This window comes from Bubalus kerabau, chromosome 18 (assembly GCF_029407905.1).
Source record: "Bubalus kerabau isolate K-KA32 ecotype Philippines breed swamp buffalo chromosome 18, PCC_UOA_SB_1v2, whole genome shotgun sequence".
NCBI classification, from domain to species: domain Eukaryota; kingdom Metazoa; phylum Chordata; class Mammalia; order Artiodactyla; family Bovidae; genus Bubalus; species Bubalus kerabau.
Genome location: NC_073641.1, coordinates 53,454,805 through 53,475,110, shown reverse-complemented (window position 1 = coordinate 53,475,110; position 20,306 = coordinate 53,454,805). Strand labels below are relative to the sequence as shown.

The 20,306-nt window shown below is 35.2% G+C and overlaps 1 protein-coding gene across 1 annotated transcript in view; it reads right to left on the bottom strand.

Annotated features, from left to right (window-relative positions):
- Positions 1–4,421: 4,421 nt before the first annotated feature.
- Positions 4,422–20,306, bottom strand: part of CDH12 (cadherin 12) — a 490,487-nt gene continuing 474,602 nt past the window's right edge. Inside the window, exons 9-12 of the mRNA XM_055554844.1 lie at positions 16,007–16,128; positions 11,052–11,169; positions 8,398–8,649; positions 4,422–4,921 (exon numbers count right to left, since the gene is read on the bottom strand). Of these exons, the coding sequence (XP_055410819.1) occupies positions 4,422–4,921; positions 8,398–8,649; positions 11,052–11,169; positions 16,007–16,128 (992 nt within the window). The remainder of the gene's footprint in view (positions 4,922–8,397; positions 8,650–11,051; positions 11,170–16,006; positions 16,129–20,306) is intronic.

Genomic DNA, 20,306 nt, shown 5'->3' with positions numbered 1-20,306 from the left:
CAAACTTCTCATTGTGTTGGCTTCCCTTGTTGCAGAGTACAGGCTCTAGGGTGTGCGGGCTTCAGCAGTCATGGCTCCCAGGCTCTAGAGCACAGGTTCAGTAGTTGTAGAGCACAAAGGTTTAGTTGCTCCATGGCACGTGGGATCTTCCCAGACCAGAGATTGAACTCGTGTCTCCTGAATTGGCAGCATATTCATCACTGAGCCACCAGGGAAGTCCTGTCCAAGGACTTTTAAAATGTCCTCCTCTTAAAGACAAGGAATAACATATTCTTTCTAATCTTTTCTTCAAAACACTTGTTCTTCCTCTTTGGCTCAAGATAAGGGTTATATTTTAACTTTTATTTATATGCACACCTCTGTCATTCCATCTTGATGAAGAATTTTAACAGCTATTACTTAAGAAGTTTATATGGCAAAACCAATACAATATTGTAAAGTTAAAAAATAAAATTAGAAAAAAGAAGTAGTTGTCTAGCTCTTCTAACATGGAACATGGTGAGTCCATGTACGACCAATCATATCCATAATTCAAGAAGCTTGTGACTTATGTTTTAAAGATTTCTATGATTCTCATAGATTTATGTAATAAATATGTAAACTATTTAATGGACTTCATGTAAATGCAACTAGAACTTAAGAGTTAAGAAATTTTGGAGGAACGTAAATAACGCCAAGAGCAACAAATTCATTTTGCCAAAGAGGATAGATCACAGGAAGTTTAAGGTTCTGACCCCAAATGACTTTTACAGTTAGTGATAAAATTGGTACAAAATAAATTTTAAATTTTTTTCTAGTGAATCATACCACTGTTTCACTCATGTGTTGATCTAATACTTCTTTGACCACAAAGATTACATTTTTCAAAATATGTAACATACATATATTATATAGAATATGTACACATACACTTCTGTAAAGGTAAACATGCAATGTAATTATAAAGTTATGCATAATTATTGCCAACCCCTTGCCATGTAAATTTTAAGCACTTTTATATTGTTTAACTCCTGAATGAAGGCTATTTACTGCAATATTATAAATAAAAATGAATCTCTAGATATTTACAAGTATTGAAATATTAGGCCCAGTGCTTTCAGTAGTGTGAATGATGTACCATAATATTCCTAATTTACGAGCACCAAAAGACCTCTGCTCACCTTGTCACTTTTGCGGTTTCCCATTGTACATGAACTTATTTCCTTTTGTGATTTTTTTTTCCTTTTTTCACTTTAATTTGTTTGTCTCTTTGTTGTAAATCAAATATGTTTTTTATTTTTTTTCCTGTTAACATCTGTATGGTTCTTATGGGCTAAATGCATCCCCATAAAATTCATATTTTGAAGTCCTAACCAACATCGACTCGATGGTCGTGAGTTGAGTGAACTCTGGGAGATGGTGATGGACAGGGAGGCCTGGCGTGCTGCGATTCATGGGGTCACAAAGAGTCGGACATGACTGAGTGACTGAACTGAACTGAACCATCAGTACCTTAGAATATGACTATATTTGGAGAAAGGACCTTTAATGAGTTAACGAAGATTAAAAAAAAAGAAGTCATGTGAGTGGGCTCAGTGTGACTGCTGTCTTTAGAGAAGAGAATGAGCCTGGGCGAGGGTTGGGGGGAGGGGGACAAAAACCTGCAGAGAAATGAAGAAAAGACAACTATGGAAAAGCCAAGGAAAGAGACCCTGGGAAGAAAACAACTCTACAGACCCCTTGAGCTTAGACTTCTAACTTCCAGAACTGCAGGGAAAGAGTTGTTCAAGTCACCCAGTCTGCATTGCTTTGTCATGGCAGCCCTAACAAATGAATTCAGTGGTTTAGCAAACATAAAAGATAGAGGTACTAAGAAAAGGTATTATTTTCTTATTCATTTGGTACAAGTAAGACCCACCAATTTCATGTGCTTGCTTAGTATCTCAGTCACATGCCTTGAAATGACCTACTTCCCCTGTCTTCTTTGTGTCATCATTGCTTCTGACATATAAATACATGCAGAGGCAGTCAGATTCTCTAGCAAGGTGCAACAAGCATTCATTGTTGACAAGAATCAGCTGGAAGTGATTTGCATAGTAACCTTCTTCAAAGGACCTTGCATCATGGCATAGCCAGTCATGTTGCTGGGGCGGACCCAGAAGTTGACATTTTTTTCCTTCAGAATAGTTACGGAATCACCAGCTTGGGGCAGACCCAGAAGCATTCACTTCCAGCTGATTCTTGTCAACAATGAATGCTTGTTGCACCTTGCTAGAAAATCTGCCTCTGCATGTATTTATATGTCAGAAGCAATGATGACACAAAGAAGACAGGGGAAGTAGGTCATTTCAAGGCACGTGACTGAGATACTAAGCATCACGTGAAATTGGTGGGTCTTGACATATTTTGACATATTTTTTTCCTTCAAAATAGTTATGGAATCACCAGCTTTTTAAAAAAATTACATGAACACTTCCCAAAGCAAAGTATATTGCAAATTATTACACTCCATCAAGACTGAATACAGTTCCCTGCAATGAGACAAAGGTATAGCCATCAAAGTGGGGAAGAACCATTGATCTTGATAAGGAAGGCAAGTAGAGTCTGCAGTTATGAGACACCAAAAGAACAACGGGAAATGCAGATTCAAATGGCCAAATTGGCACAACATAACTATCAGATATTTATTTCTGAAGCAAGCATTTAATAATGAATAGGACTGAATACAGTCTGCCTACAGGACTTCTATATCTATCCATTTTCCCCATATGTGCATGTTTCCTTTCACACTTTGCAATACAAATATGTATAAATATTTCAGAAACGCAGCTGGATATAGATGATGTCTTCAGAAAGGGTTCATAAGTAACTTTTATTTTTCCTATATATTGTTTTAATATTTCAGTAGTCACTTGTATAGTTATAATATTAAGAAAATATATTCTTACTTTATAGGTAGTTACCTGTTTTGTTAAGGGCCTTTCTAGATATTGTAAAGTTCACTTAAAAGTGATGTATCAGTATATGAGTGCAGCTTACTTGTCTGCTTATAAAATCTAGTATTTCTGAGAAACTTCATCAAACTAAAAAGTAAGTTGTTTTTTACAAAGGAGAGTCATGATATTGTTTATATTAGAATTGCAGATAATAGAGTAAAGAAGTAACTCTGAGCTCCAATAGAATGATGTTCCAAATTGAAATTCATGTTAATAAAATAAATTAATCAACTACCAGATCTTGCATTAATGTACATTTAGGTGTTATATTTGGTTTGAATTTTTCAAAGTTCCTGATGTTTCATTTGTTTGGTAATTATTAATATTTTTAGAAATTCTATAAATCCATTCTGCATTATTTGATAATTGTTTTATCTTCCTGGCTCATCAAAGAATCACTAGCTTGTAAGAAACTCTGAGAAACTGTATATAAATTTCTCTTCCCTTGTTTAAATCAATGAAATTTTCCCCAAAAATGTTTAATAATAACACAACTTAAATTTTTGGTATGACTGAAGACTGCAATGATCTGATGATTTGTTAAAACCAACCTTTCATGCACTGGCACAATATTAAAACAAAACCAATATTTATTTTCATCTGAATTTCAGCCTGAGGCTTCTTTTATAAAGAGGTTTTTTTTTTTTAATTTTCTTTTTAAAAATTTTATTTCTTTGGAAAACAATTAACATTTTCATGAACACTTTTAATAGGAACTAATATTAAGATCAAACATTGCTTTTAGAATTTGGGACTTACATATTGACTTTGTTATTATCGCATTTATTTCAATTTTATGAAAGGGTAGGAAAAAACAAATATATATTGGCATACATTTAAAAAAAGAAAAAAGAGCAGTTTAATTATAAGAAGATGGAGTTCAGAAAGTTTTCTTCTTCTTTCCTTAAAAGGAATGAGAAGTCGGCATGTTGCTATTGCTCCTTGACATAAAGACAGTGTCTTTGTTTTATGTCCTCTATGTCTGAATCCTGCAATGCCATCACAGCAGAGAGTAGTCTACACTGCTTTAAATGATAAGAGTTTCAATAGGCACTTTAGTGGAATTAAGAAAAATCTAACACTCTTCCACCGTGATGCCACATAGCTATCTTCGTTCTAGGTTGTCACGTCGGTAAATTGTATTGAATAGGCCTGAGCTTGTCTCAGTGTGTTTCCAAAAGAACAAAACAAAACCAAGCAAGTACACACTAGAGGATTTATCTTGTGTTGGCAGAATAAACCAAAACTGACAATATGATAAATACAGCAACTTGCTAGAAACCAGATAATCAAAGGAATCTTGTCCTAGAAAGCCGTGTGTGTATGTGTGTGTGTGTGTGTGTGTGTGTGTGTGTATACGCGTGCATGTGCACGCACGTGATTTCTATTTATGTTCCTTTCCCTTAAATTTCTTCTGTTGGCTGTGTTTTAACCTTTGCCTCTCCTCTAAGTGACTTTATCAGGGTTATAACTCTCTTCTTCTCCAAACATGTCTGCCAAGACTTTAAAGCGGGGTCCCCAATCTGTCAGGTAGTTGTAGTCCTGGTCTGCTTCTGTGGTCAGAGACTCTATGGAGCTAAGAGAGTCGGCTACTGATCCGCTGCCTTCATAGGCATATGTTGCCAGTGAATCATAAGGTGGGGCTGTGGGGTCCACATCATTTTCTTGTAGCCTTTGATTAATGAAATCCCTTATGTCTGTGTTATCTTCCACTGGTGGTCTCTGACGAGGTAAACAGAGAGAGTCTGGTTTTATATCCCTGCGAATGTTGTTATCTTCAATCACTTTTGGGTTTCTCAGAGCACCAATGTCGAAAGCCTGGGTGTCCTCCTCCCCACCTCCTTCATCATCATAATGGATAACGTTGTCTCTGATGTCTTCCTTAGAGGTCATCAAGGTGTCTTTCTTCTTCTGCCTTCTCAGAGCTACATACAGCACAACTATGGCTAGAACAAGACAAAAATGGCAAAGTGAGACTATATCTCCTCATCTCTCCATAAGAAATTAAATTGATCAGGGCTGGCTGAGGTTTTAATGACATCCTATTATTTTCAAAGTACACATATTGTAATCTGTATGGATCCTATCTATGCTGATTTCCATTGTTTAAATTCAGTTTCATTTTTAAATTGTAACTAAAGTGAAAACATTGCAAAACTTACAAATTCTAATAACGGTAGTCTTACATTTGTCATATGTTTAAATATCTCAGTATCAGGTAATTTTTTACAAAATTAAAAAAAGCAGAGAAAGGCAAATAATTCAACATAATTTATATGCTGAATTTTTAAAAAATGGTATAAATAGACCTATTTACAAAATAGAAATAGAGTCACAGATGTAGGAAACAAACTTTTGGTTACCAAGGGAGAAAGGCGGGAGAGAGAAATTGGGAGATGAAATTGACATATACACACTACTATATATAAAATAGATAATGAATAAGAACCTATGATGTGGCACGGGGGACTGTAGGCAATATCTTGTAATGACCCAGATGGGAAAAGAATCTAAAAACAAGTGGATATATGTATATGAATGCCACTTCACTTTTCTATATACTGAAACTAACATACCACTGTAAATCAACTATACTCTAATAAATAATTAATTTAAAGAAAAAAATAAAGAAAAGAATGGTTTGTCCAATCATACATAGAACTGTATAGCATTGAAGTAATAAAACTTGGGTCTTCCCTGGTACCTCATCTGGTAAAGAATCAGCCTGCAATTCAAGAGACACCAGTTTGAATCCTGGATCAGGAAGATCTCCTGGAGAAGGGATAGGCTACCCACTCCTGCATTCTTGGGCATCCCTGGTGGCTCAGACAGTAAAGAATCTGCCTGCAATGCAGGAGACTCAGGTTCGATCCCTGGGTTGGGAAGATCCCCTGAAGGAGGGCATGGCAACCCACTCCAGTATTCTTACCTTGAGAATCCCCATGGACAGAGAAGCCTGGCGAGCTACAATCCATGGGGTCACAAAGAGTCAGATTCAATGAGTGACTAAGCACACACAGTAGAACTTGGGGGGCTTCCCAGGTGGCTCTAGTGGAAGAGAACCTGCCTGCCCATGAAGGAGACATAAGAGACTCAATTTCAATCCATGGGTTGGGAAGATCCCATAGAGGAGGGCATGGCAACCCTCTCCAGTATTTTTGGCTAGAGAACTCCATGGACAGAAGAGCCTGGAGGACTACAGTCTATAGGGTGGCAAAGAGTTGGACGTGACTGAAGTGATTTAGCACACAGTAAAACTTGAATTTTGTTGCCCATAACTGACACTTAGATATTATCTTATCTAGATTTACATTGTGTTAACATTGCTTTATTTCTAATGAAATAAACACAAATCACAGAAAAGTCACTTTTAAAAGCATTAAACAAGAGAAAAAGAGAAAGAATATACAATATAAGAGTCAGCTTTCCAAATTACGTCAAGCAAGGCCACAAATTATTTAAATTCTGTGTCTTACCATATTGAGATATTCTCCAAACTAAATACCTAGTAATCACCTGGCCTTCTTTAAACAAGATCATACTTTAAAATACTTAATTTATAGACTCTTATCATTGACTATCTCTTTTTTCCCCCATCAACTTATGGTCATCATTGTTTCGATATATATATATATATATATTTTTATGAGTGAATAAACACAGATTCATACCATTAAGTCAGTGCTCAATTTTGCCTGGAATAATTCTCCCCTCTCCTCCATAGCAGTGGCAATAGATTTAAAGCCAAATGTATTTAACACAACAGTGTTTGGAAGGAAGATTTTGTCACAGGATTAGAAATTAGGAGACTACATGATGATTAAAGCAAGTTTATTTCCTTTTCTTCCAAAATTAAGGAGGAAGATAGAGGAGATAAAGGTAGAGCTTCTGTACAATGGGTTTTGAAGAGATGTTCAGCACTCTTCACTTCTGGGCTTTATGCAGATCTCAGAACTGAAAACACTATGGTTTGTTCATCCAAAGTGTTTGTGAGAGAGTTTAAACCTCATAGAGAGACCTGCATATGTATAAAATGGCTTTAGAGTTGCCATGACTGAAAAAGACACTGATTAGATGTCCTTGAGAGTCAAATAGAAGTTCCTGGGCACCACAAGATTCTCATGCTTTCACTCACCCTAGGAAATATATAAAATGGCTAAGAATAAGATGATCTAAAGAGATCTGAGATTGGCTACAGAGATCAAATAGATGGATTTGTAAGCAGACCCCATGGCAAGACTGAGTGTCAACATTCATAGCTGTGTACCAGCAATTCATACCTAGGTGCAAGGTGGACACTTGCTAAATACTTAGCATGTGTGTGCTAAGTTGCCTTAGTCATGTACAACTCTTCTATGGACTTTAGCCCACCAGCCTCCTCTGTTTATGGGATTTTTCAGGCAAGAATACTGGAGTGGGTTGCCATGCCCTCCTCCAGGAGACCTTCCTGATCAAGGAATCAAAGCCGGGCTTCCTCATTGCAGGTGGATTCTTTACCGTCCAAGCCATATATCCTAGTAAGTACTTTAAATTTTTATTTTCTATCCCAGAGATAAAGGTGTGTATGTACATTTGTCAGAGTATTTTGGTTAAATAATACACATGCATAGATATAAGCTGATTCCACAGAGCCCAACTGTACCTCTGTTGCAATTTTAATGTAAAGGAATGACAGGAAAAATAAAAATTTAAAAAAATATATTTTTGTGTGTGAATCCAGTAGAGGATGAATAAATGAAATAGAGTCAGCTAAACAAAGTTGATGGAAGAGGGAAGCCCCTGAAGTAGGTTTTCATTCTCACAGAGATGTTACAGAATACATTTTCTTCAATCCTTTCCCTTTGCTGTGCTTCTCGGTATTTTAGTGTATTCTGTTCTGTCCTAGTGGGAATGGTGAGAGTTTTGATGTAAGGAGATCTGAGAAAAGTGGAATAAGAATTGCTTCTGGCCAGCACTTTAGACAGAAAAAAACAAATTCAGAGGTGTCTTTACTTCTTTCCTGTGCTTTCTCTTTTCTTTAATTCTTTATTGAACCAGTATTGGACAACTACTCTTTGTCTAGTGTCATTTTAAAGATTCTACAATACAACAATTACCAGGATGTAAAAAAATGAATTTAAAACTGCTGCTGCAAATGGGATAGAAAAGTTCATTGCACAAAGTGCCACAAACTGTTTGTTCATACTTGAAAATTCCCTAGGGTTTGAACATACTTTGGGTGATATTTATGTCTATCAGTATATTTCCATGTGGTAGGAAGTAGAAAATTAACTTTAATAAAACTATAATTCAGTATAGATAGTCTTCCTTCTATCTATATGCAGCAGCTCAATGAATAAACACTGATTTACATAGTAAAATGAGGAGAGAGATACACAGACAAGGGAGAGAAAGAGAATACGTGATTAATATTGAAACCAACCTAAGAGTATAACAATGCAAAGAAGGATTGCAATCAAAGCCCCAGTGCTAAGTCCTACAGGTAGAAAAATTGCTTCCACGTTACAAGACAGGATGGTACCATCAGAGTCACATCGACAGACTCGAATAGTCATTGTGTTTGTGCTGCTCTGGACAGGATAACTGCTGTCTTCTATTACTATGGGGAGGAAATACAACTCTTGCTGCCTGCGGCTGTATCCATTTCTTCGGGTTTCAATTCCAGCTGTGTTGTCTACAAAACATGACACGTATGGTAAGATGGTTACTGTGAGTATCACTTCAAATCTTCAAGTTGGTATCTGTTAAATGGTAGGATAACAGACTCTCTTCTTGAGTCAGGAAAATACATCCATATTTCAATTATTTCTTTTATCATTATGAAAGCTGCCAAAATGTAATCAGATGTAATCAAAGAAAATCCTTCGGAAAAGAAGAAACATTAATCTTGTCTGCAGTAAGAATTAAATTTTCTATTGAGAAAGAATAGAAAATTGTTTACAAGACAAGAAATATGTTGTATCAAAACACTTTTTTTTTTCTGATGTCAAAATCTCACAGAGAAAACAAACCTCAGTTTGTGCTTTCTTACATGATTAGGAGAACAAAGATTATAAAGGATGAATCAGTATAAAATTTTACCTAAGAATGTAGTCTTTAAAATATGACACATATCAATATACTATTTCTGATTTTTTACTTTTCCCAACTCTATATCTTTGCTACATTTATGTATATATGTGTGAATATATGTATACATTTTCACTTTTTTAAAACAGCATAAGAAACATGGAAAATAAAAGAAAATGTGTTAAATCATCAAGATTCATTAAAATTTGTAAGAAGTTTGAATCATAATAACTATCAATTGCTAGATAAAGAAATGTGATATATATGTATATATATAGATAGATATACATATATACACACACATGGAATATTATTCAGTCATAAAATGGAAGGGAATCCTGCCATTTATGACAACATGGATGAATCTGCAGGGTATTATGCTAATGAAATAGACCATACAGAGAAAGACAAATACTGCATGATAAAACTTACATGGGGAATCTAAGGAAAAAAAGAAAAGTAGAACCCATAGAAATAGAAAGTAGAAAAATAGTTGCCAGAGACTAGAAGTGGGGAAAAATGGGATAAAGTTGGTAAGAGGCTTAAAAACTCTCAGTTATAAGATGAATAAAGTCTGAAGATCTATATTATAGTACAATGACTGTAGTTGATAACACTGTACTGTATTAATGAAATTTACTAAAAGAGCAGAACTTAAATGTTCTCATAAAATAAAGGCGAAAAAAGCATCTATCCATTTAAATCAACAAAACTTCCAATTACACTTAAAATATAACAAGATAAAATGAGGATATGGTAAATGGCATGAGTGGCAAATACACGTTTAGATCATGAGAATATACTATATCATGAGGTAAAGATGATCTGATTCATGTTATTATGAGTAACCAAATATAGATTCTCCAGCAAATATAAAATGGTGGAAAACAGTTAATACTTTGGTTCCTGAATGATATAACTGTCTACTTAGTTGTCCAAGCCAATGGTCTGCAAGTCTTACTAGTTTTATTCCTCATCATTTTTACATGGAACCTCGGAGATCTAGCATCAAGCTAGATCATCAAGTACTCTATCCCCCAAGTCACTAACCTCCATCCTCACAGCCATGCCTCTAATTCAAGACACTTTCATCCATTTTCTGCAATAGTATCAAATACAGTCTTGTCTTCCTCTATTGTTTTCTACACTGGATCCATTCTGATCTGCTAAAATGCTCTCGTGTAAACCTTTCGAAGACTTCTCAGGTCATTGGGTTTAAGTTACAAACTCTTTAAATGGCTTATAAACAGGTTAACTAAAGTCAGAACAGCTGATCAGTTTCCAGCCTTAATGTATTTAATCCAGTATCCTTTGTATTTTTGTAGTGATTTTAATAACAGCAGATGTAATAATATTAGTAACAGTAAAAAATAAAAAATAATTAGTAACAGTGATGTTAGTATCAGTGGTGGTAGATATGTAAGTAGTTATGATGACAGAGCTGGTGGCTAAAATTATCTTAAAGGTAATAGGTTCTAGGCACTGTGTTAAAGGATTTGCATTACATCATCTTATTTAATAAAATAAGCACGAGGTTAATTTATGTTAACTATGAAGTTGAAACTATTTAGTATACTTTAAAGTATTGAGAATCTACCCTTTAGGTTGTATTGCAGTAAGAGTGAAAACTTGTATTATTTTCACTAAAAAGCCTGCACCATACCATGTGTCATACAAATAAAACAATTATTTGTATGCATGAGCAGTGCAGGAAAAAAAAATGATATATTTAAAAGATGAGAAGTAATTTCCCGGACAGTATATTAGTTGTCTGACTCATTAAGGGAATACCCCCATTATAAATGGAAGTAACTTGCCTCATTAGATATAGTCTATATAGGTTATTAAACACTGAGTTTACTGTTAGTCATAAATTTTGTATTTCTTGTATATAGATTTCTGTATTTTAAGAAGTTGAGTACTTTTAGGAAGAGCATTGATTTATACCTTTGTGTTCTTTTACAAAGTTGCCTGATAAAAGCTAAATTTTTATGTGGTTAAACTTACTTCTGAAGTCACGAACTGTAAAATTTGGTTTGATGGCAGCTTCAGGTGATAATTTAAAGGAGAATTGCTGTCCAGCAGGTGAAAGATCTCGGTCTGCGGCACTGACTATCTGAATTATCTGAAACAAAGTTGAGATCAGACCTGAAATCAGTCATTGATTTCAAAGGGAACTCTACATACCAGGGTAATACATATATTTAATGAAACACGCAAGGAAACCAAAATGACATTTTTAGAATTTATATCATTGGGCCAATCATTTACAAATACGTTTATAAACAGTAAAATATTTATAGAGTTAAAAGTGGCAGGTACAATTACAGGGTATGGAATAATTGTAAATCGATGCCCACATAACTAAAAAGAATAACAATGTTGAAAATTCTCACTAATAATCAAAATAAATTAAAATGTACTTGCTTGCATTTTAAATTAGACAAAGTAAATGCTTTCTAGCCTAAATATGAAAATACCTACTGGAGACAAAATCTCTGATTATTTAAAAGTCCTTTCAAGGAAAAAAAAAATAGTATCATTATGTTTGTGAGAATGAGTTTTATCTTCATAAATAAGTAAAATGGTGAGAAAGAAGCAGAAGTTGTACATCTGTTTTTGTTGTTATGTTCCCCCCACCCCACCAGGGGGTGAGAATATAAGTTATGTTTTCTTGGAGGTTGTTTTTTTTTTTTTTTAAGAAGTAATCGTGGCCAATTTTGTTTCAAAAATTTTCCTAAATTGCTCCCGAAAGTGGTATATCTAAACAGTTAAAATTCTAATACTTCAGTGAGATGCCCTTAGGAATTTGGTGATTAACTTTCAAGAGCCAAGCTATGAAAATGATAATTCACTATATAAATAAACAAATACAAAAGGCTTTGAGGTATTTATTTATTAATATATGCAATGTCTTTGCATCAGGAAGAAATTGCAGGACAAGTGTGCAGAAGAGGAAGGCAGTGTGCTCCTCGGGTGACACATTCTTAGACTAAATTTGAATTTGTCAGAGGAAGAACTTAGATAATCCTGTGCACTTAGATTGATGCCACTAAACATGAGAGTTATTTGCCCCTATTTGTTTTTATTCCATGGTTAAAACTCAGACTTATGACTGTTATCTGCCTTCTATATAACTGTGTGTTTTGGTGGGCACAAACAGGACCACACGTAAGTACACAACATATATATTGGGATTTCAAGTTCAGTACTAGGTAATTTTTAATTTGATCATGGGATCTCTAAAGATAATTTCAGCTGCCTATTTTACTGTGGGGGTTTCCAGGTGAGTCAAGTGGGCTTCTCTAGTAACACAGATGGTAAAGCATCCACCTGCAGTGTAGGAGACACGGGTTTGATCTCCAGGTAGGGAAGATTTCCTGGAGAAGGAAATGAAAACCCACTCCAGTATTCTTGCCTGGAAAATCCCGTAAACAGAGTAGCCTAGTAAGCTACAATCCATGAGGTTGCAAAGAGTCGGATATGGGCATGTCTTAGCAACTAAACAGCAACAAGTTTTACTGTGATTCGGCCACACAGGATCTATTTAGCCTTTAGAAGTATCATGGATTCAACACCAAAGGCCAAATTGTGGAATACAGCAATTTAGTCAAATAATTACCATGCATACCCTGTAAAGCTTCAATTTTTCTCAAATAAAACTATGTACTCAGATCACTATATCTCATCCATAAAATTTTTTTAAATTATTTGGGAATTAATTTGCCAAGTTTTGTTTTGCCTTTGCTATCAACTAACATAATTATTTTTATAATAAATCAACATCAAAATTTATGAAGAAAATAACTTCACAACAAAAAAATCTTTTAAAATAGCATACAGAGGTGACCTTTTTGGTATAAACTGGCAATGATCTGGAATTGACACTTGGGAGTTATTGCCCTAAGGAACTACTTGGGCCAATACTGCATTGATATATCATATAAATCACTATTGACTTATGTAGAATCATCTTTTCTCTTCTTTTGATAGGTAGAAACAGGCACAGAGATAGATAGATAAGGCATACATACATACATACATACATGTATATTATTATATAATCCAAAAAAGATAGTTCCTATGCATAGTTTATAGACCCTTAGGATGGCTGGGGTAAAAAGCAGAAAATGCTCATATACTGTATATCTCGTATTTCAGGGTTATATTTCATTTGTAAATGTGTGCCAAAAGGGCTTCCCTGGTGGCTCAGTCGGTAAAGAATCCATCTGCAATGTGGGAGACCTGGGTTCCATCCCTGGGTTGGGAAGATTCCCTAGAGGAGGGCATGGCAACCCACTCTAGCATTTTTGCCCAGAGAATTCCCATGGACACGAGCCTGACAGGCTGCAGTCCACGGGATTGCAAAGAGTTGGACACAACTGAGTGACTAAGCACAGTGGCCCAAAAGAATACGAAATGCTTGACATATAATTATTAGGAAAAAGAGCTTTCAGGGATGCCACAGATTTCTTACCACTTTGAGTATATGAAAATAAAGTTATCTCTAATAACTTCTACTATTCCCAATTTTTTAACTTATTAGAGAAACATAGAAACATTAGAGTTCTATTTCCAAAAGTCTTTCAATTGGTGCATTACATGATTCTGATTGCCATGATATAATCAATGTCCCACATTACCTAAAAATAAAGGACTAGCTTTGAGGGGCAGGTGGAATACTCTGGAAAATAGTAAATGCTTCTAAGTTGTCAAATTTTGGTAAACTTCTTTTAACTTTTTGTCTGTGTGCTCAGTCGCTCAGTTGTTTCAAACTCTTTTGCGACCCCATGGACCATAGACCCCATGGACCAAACTTCCCTGTCCATGGGATTTTCCAGGCAAGAATACTGGAATCGGTTGCCATTTGCTACTCCAGGAAATCTTCACAACCCAAGTGTCTAACCCATGTCTCTTTTGTCTCTTACATTGGCAGTTGGATTATTTACTTCTGTATCACCTGGGAAGCCTCTTATAACTTTGCAAATAATGAAATCCAGCAAAAAAAATTTGCAGTCATTTAAAGAGATAAAGCATTTAACTTAAAAAAAAAATATATATATATATATATTTAAAGTTAAAGGTGCAAATTTATCACTTGGGAACATATGATTAAATAAGTCATCCTGCAATAAAGTTAATGAAATTAATGTGTTAGTTGCTCAGTCATACCCAACTCTTTATGACCACATGGACTGTAGCCCATCAGGTTCCTCAGTCCATGGAATTCTCCAGGCAAGAATACTGGAGTGAGTTGCCATTCCCTTCTCCAGAGGATCTTCTTGACCCAGGGATTGAACCCGAGTCTGCAATGAAGGCACATTCCTTACCACCTGAACTACCAGGGAATTTTCTCCAAATTATCAAAAGAAGTAATAGAGCAACACCGTTCCCTAGAAGTCTCTGTACTGATGGGAACACTCTGCATGTACACTGATAAAAATGGTAGCCACTTGGAAACTAGGATTAGCAAATACAAGCTAAATATATAACTAATAAGGACCTATTGTATAGCACAGGGAACTCTATATTCTATAATAGCCAATATGGGAAAAGAGTCTGAAATAAGAATGGATATGCATCTATGTATAACTGATTCAATTTTCAGTACACCTGAAACTAAATACTGGAAACCAAGTATACTCCAATAAAAGGATTTTAAAAAAAATTGTAGCCACTTATCTCATATAGCTACCAGGCACTAGGAACAAACAAGTGTGAATGATAACTTTTAAAATGTATTTAATATTAATCAAATATATATAAGGCTAGTGAACATCACATGACTAGAGCCATGCGAGAAATATTCTATGAAGCAGTAGAAGACATTCAAATGGGAGCAAGTACTAGATATTAAAGAAGGACGTTTTTAATAAAGATACAGTTTCAAATATTAAGATATTTCCTCAAGTAATAATTAAAACTTCAAATTTACTTAAATAAGTAGTTAAATAGTTATTATATATAAAAGAAATTAAAATAGACATCAAACCAAAGCATATAGATGGCTTTTTCTTTTGGAACCTGGGTGCACAATATTGGATTAATTGTATTCTTTTTGCATAACACACTCTTACCATCTGCTCATGCCTGGTTCCTATTATTAATCATATTATATCATATCATATCGTATCTCCATTCATTCATTTATGAAAGTGAAAGTGTTAGTTGCTCAGTCATGTCCTATCTTTGCAACCCCATGAACTGTTGCTCCTTTGCCTATGAAATTCTAGAGGTAAGATTACTAGAGTGGGTAGTCATTCCCTTCTCCAGGGACTCTTCCTGACCCATGGATCGAACCCAGGTCTTCTTCACTGCAGGCAGATTTTTTACCATCTGAGCCACCAGGGAAGTCCTTTATAATAGTGTTTATAAAAAAGCTGGCTACTCACCATTACCTACATAAATGCTAGGATTTTGACAGTAACTTTCATTAACAATGTGGTCCTTTCCCATATGCTCTCCCCACTAACCTCCCTCCAGAGTAATACTTAGTAAGAAAATGTAATTCAGATATTTTGAATAACCCAGATGTTCTATTCAAGGCCACCAGAGAAAGTTTTCCATTCTTCATGGGCTTAAGACTATCTATGCACCCCTTCATAAAAGCATGTGAACAAAGTAATAAACATCATAGAAGACTATAGTCTAAAGTTTTTTGCTTACGGGACTTGCAGTCACAAGTTTTTTGGAAATTTCATAGTCTATAGAAAATAGCAGAATATGCAATCCTAGAACTGTTAGTTATATAGAATATATTCACTAGGCCATCATTTTTATCCTATGTGGTAATAATTCCACATGCAACACATGCCATTAATTCAAAAGAATATACTACCATTTATGGTTTATTTTATGAAGACATGTGATCCATGTCTATATGCATGCATGGTCTCATAACCTAAAACACATGCATATAGCAGGTCTTTATAAAATCTTAAATAACAACATTGATAAGATACCTGTCCTGGTTTGGCATTTTCACACACAGCTGTCTCATATGGCACAGATATTTCTGGAGGAAATTCATTGACATCTAGGACATTAATCAATATGTTGACTCTGCTGGTTAATAATGGGTTACCTGTTAAAAACATACAAGGAGAAAAGATGATTACAAAATCTGATCCATCATTGCTTTTATAGTGAATATAATTAACATTTAAAAATCAGCATTCATATGGACTCCAGATGACCTTTCCTTTATGGGAAACTGAGGCACTGTGTCAAGTATAAAAGGTAAAAAGATGACTATGGGCACTCTCCTTGTCTCACTGTCAGAGAATTAGCAGTGCACTACACAAGAATTTATCCCTGAAAATCATCCCCAAAGTTAAGGACAATCATTTAGCTCATGTTTCATCAAAAGTGCAGCCATCAAACCAGAGTTAACAAGACCAATCTTCACTAAACAGTGATATTTTTCATTGAATAAAACATATGCTTTTATATGTGTCTATAACTTTATTCAGTAGTATCATCTACATATTTAAATAACTTTCTCAAACTGATCCCCCCTAAAAAGATGATAAATTACAAGGAATATGAAGGAGAGATGACTTTTTATAGATGAAAATTAAAATAAACTTAGGGAAGTAGAAATAAGAGATTATGGACAGTTAGGATGCACCCTAAAACTATTTGCTGATGATGAGAAAGGACAAAGTAAACAGCATTTCCTTCCTACCGTGTCAAAAAATATTGCTTTGAAAAACTGTCTCTGTCAATATCACATCACGAGTTTTAGTCCCAACCTGTGGTATGGTACCAACTTCTCTGTCCTTTGCTGAAGAAGACCAGGCATAATTCAACAAATAAGGTATAACATAATGGATATGTTTCAATTTATTTATTTTATCTAATGAAACTTTACAGATGGATAAAGTGCCCCAGGTTATTGAAGTATCTTGTCCAAAGTCACACATCTAGAGGAATGGGGAGTTAATATCCAAACCCAGGATTATGGAAATCCAAGTATTATGTTCACTCCATTTTTTTAATGATTGGTTATTTGTGTTAGATTCTTCATCTGCAATGCCACTGAAGATTCACAGTATTGGCATTGTTTTAGATCTCTGTCTGGATGCTTTTAAAGAATGCATATAAATCTTACCACATGATGGATTCTGACAAGCCTACAATATTCTGTTATGCTAAAACTGATTTAAAGAAATAAAAAGCATTGTCAGCAGTAGCTTAAGAAATGTTCACATATTCATATATGACAAAGTGAAATCCATCATCGTATACCAGTTCAGGCACAGATAACATAAAAGGGGGAGAAATGGAATGTTTAATAAGTTACTGTGAGGATGGGACAAGATTCCTCTCCCAATTATATTTACAATACTGACTTGCATTTATAATGTATAAACATGTTATTAATTTAAACTGATTTTTACCCATGAGAAAGTCTGTTTTGGTAGTTTTAAATATTTATCCTCCTGAAATATAGATTTTACATCTGTCCCAATGAGTAATGTGTCTCAAAATATAATCACTATTGTAATATCTTATTATTAAAAGTGTTTCTCAAATATGAGTTTTTGGTATTTTAGCTAAAGCCAAATATTTTGTTGTGTGAAATTTTCCTGTGCACTATAGGACTTTTAGAACCACTATTTAATAAATGTGACTAGGCGTCACTGTGGCAATTAAAATGTGTGTTAGTCATGTTCGATTTTGTGACCCCATGGACTCTATAGCCTGCCAGGCTCCTCTGACCATGGAATTCTCCAGGCAAGAATACTGGAGTGGGTTGCCATGCCCTCCTCCAGGGGATCTTCCTGATCCAGGGATCAAACCCTGGTCTCCTGTATTGCAGGCAGATTCCTTACCATCTGAGCCAACAGGGAAGCCCCTAACATAACAGTAGATGCTGGGCTTTATAACATGCACAGTAAGGGAAAAATGTGAAGAGATACAGTTGCTAGTTGTACTCATTCTTGGGACAGGAGGATAGAAGTAGAGGAGACTTTTTTGGCCTTTCATGGAAAGGATGCAGAGTAGAAACAACCACAAACCCTTTGAGGACTTCCTTAAAAGGTGCAGAGAGGAAGGTTTCCCTGAGTGGATTTGAACCCCCCAACCTTTTGGTTAGCAACTAAATGCTCCAACACTGTGCCACAGAGATACATGCAATTACAAAATAAATGTCCAAATAAGAACAGAGGAAAAACTGTAACAACATCAAAGATGGGTTATTCATACTGTCCAAAATGAGTTATGGGTTTATTGTTTTCAATATATAACTCTTATATTCTATATTTGTAAAACTTCTTATGATTAAAGGTTTAAAAATGTCACCTTCTATTTGTAAATCTGGTTAGGTAAGCAGCAACATTTCTCTTTGACAACTACTGTATTCAGGTAAGAATTGACCTTTTCACAAGGGAATATTTTTATTAGAGTAATATAGAAATTTTTTTGACTTATGTATGTAATTTACTAAATGGTATGGTAAAGTAATGACATTTCTTTTCTGACTCATCTCATCTTTGAAACAACAATGATGACATTTCTTTAAACTTGATTTGGCATAAACATTATTATCCAAATCCCTTCCATATTAGAAACTAGTTATCAATGAGAAATTATAAAGTCAATTCAAATACGAACTTAGTAAATATTAAATACTCAAAACCTTACACAGTTAATTGCTGTGTTCCCAGTAGTCAAGCCATTCAAACTCCAATTATCATTGATTCATATTGCTTATTGAATAACCAACTTATTAATAGTTTTGTGGTCAATTACGATAATCATTAACTCATTCTATTTTGTCCCTTAGGCCTTCAAGAATGTTTTGCTAAATCTTCTTTCTTTATTCTTCATGATATTTTGATCAAATCCCATAACTTTTTGAGCCAATTTGAATTAGAACTGCCTTAACATTTTAAAGTGCAACTTAAACCAAGAAAAAAAGACTAAGGCCAAATTATAATAATCGAGAATAAAGGAGAAGTGAAATACCATAAGTGAAATTCATATTATAAAATAATATTTTAAATTTATTCCAAAAGTTCAGTCAAAACAGATAAACTGGACAAATTCCTAGAAAGTCATATATTGTCACATATGTTCATGCTAAGTCACTTCAGTCATGTTTGACTCTGACACCTTATGCACTGTAGCCCTCCAGGCTCCTCTGTCCTTGATATTCTCCAGGCAAGAATACTGGAGTGAGTTTCCATGCCCTCCTCCAGGGAATCTTCCCGACCCAGGAATTAAACCCAAAGTGTTATGTCTTCTCCATTGGCGGGCAAGTTCTTTGTCACTAGCGTCAAAATGAACTAGAAAATCTTAATAGATCGAAGCAAGTGGGGAAAATTAAGCATTAATAAAAAATCTCGAAACCAAGCAAAAGTCATGCCCACAAGGCTTCACTGGGAAAGTCTAGCAACTATTTATAGACTGCTGCTGCTGCTGCTAAGTCGCTTCAGTCTGTCCGAATCTGTGCGATCCCATATATGGCAGCCCACTAGGCTCCTCTGTCCCTGGGATTCTCCAGGCAAGAATAATGGAGTAGGTTGCCATTTATTCTCCAATGCATGAAAGTGAAAAGTGAAAGTGAAGTCCCTTAGTCGTGCCTGACTCTTTGCGACCCCATGGACTGCAGCGTACAAGGCTCCTCCTTCCATGAGATTTTCCAGGCAAGAGTACTGGAGTGGGTTGCCATTGCCTTCACCTATTTATAACAATAACAAACACCCTCTTCCAACAATACAAGAGAAGAGTCTATACATGGACATCACCAGATAGTCAACACTGAAATCAGATGGATTATATTCTTTGCAGCCAAAGATGGAGAAGCTCTATACAGCCAGCAAAAACAAAACCAGGAGCTGACTGTGGTTCAGACCATGAACTCCTTATTGCCAAATTCAGATTAAATTGAAGAAAGTAGGGAAAACCACTAGACCATTCAGGTATGACCTAAATTATACCCCTTATGATTATACAGTGGAAGTGAGAAATAGATTTAAGGGACTAGGTCTGATAGATAGAGTGCCTGATGAACTATGGAATGAGGTTGGTGACATTGTACAGGAGACAGGGATCAAGACCATTCCCATAGGAAAGAAATGCAAAAAAACAAATGGCTGTCTGGGGAGGTCTTACAAATAGCTGTGAAAAGAAGAGAAGTGAAAAGCAAAGGAGAAAAGGAAAGATATAAACATCTGAATGCAGAGTTCCAAAGAATAGCAAGAAGAGATAAGAAAGCCTTCTTCAGCAATCCATGCAAAGAAATAGAGGAAAACA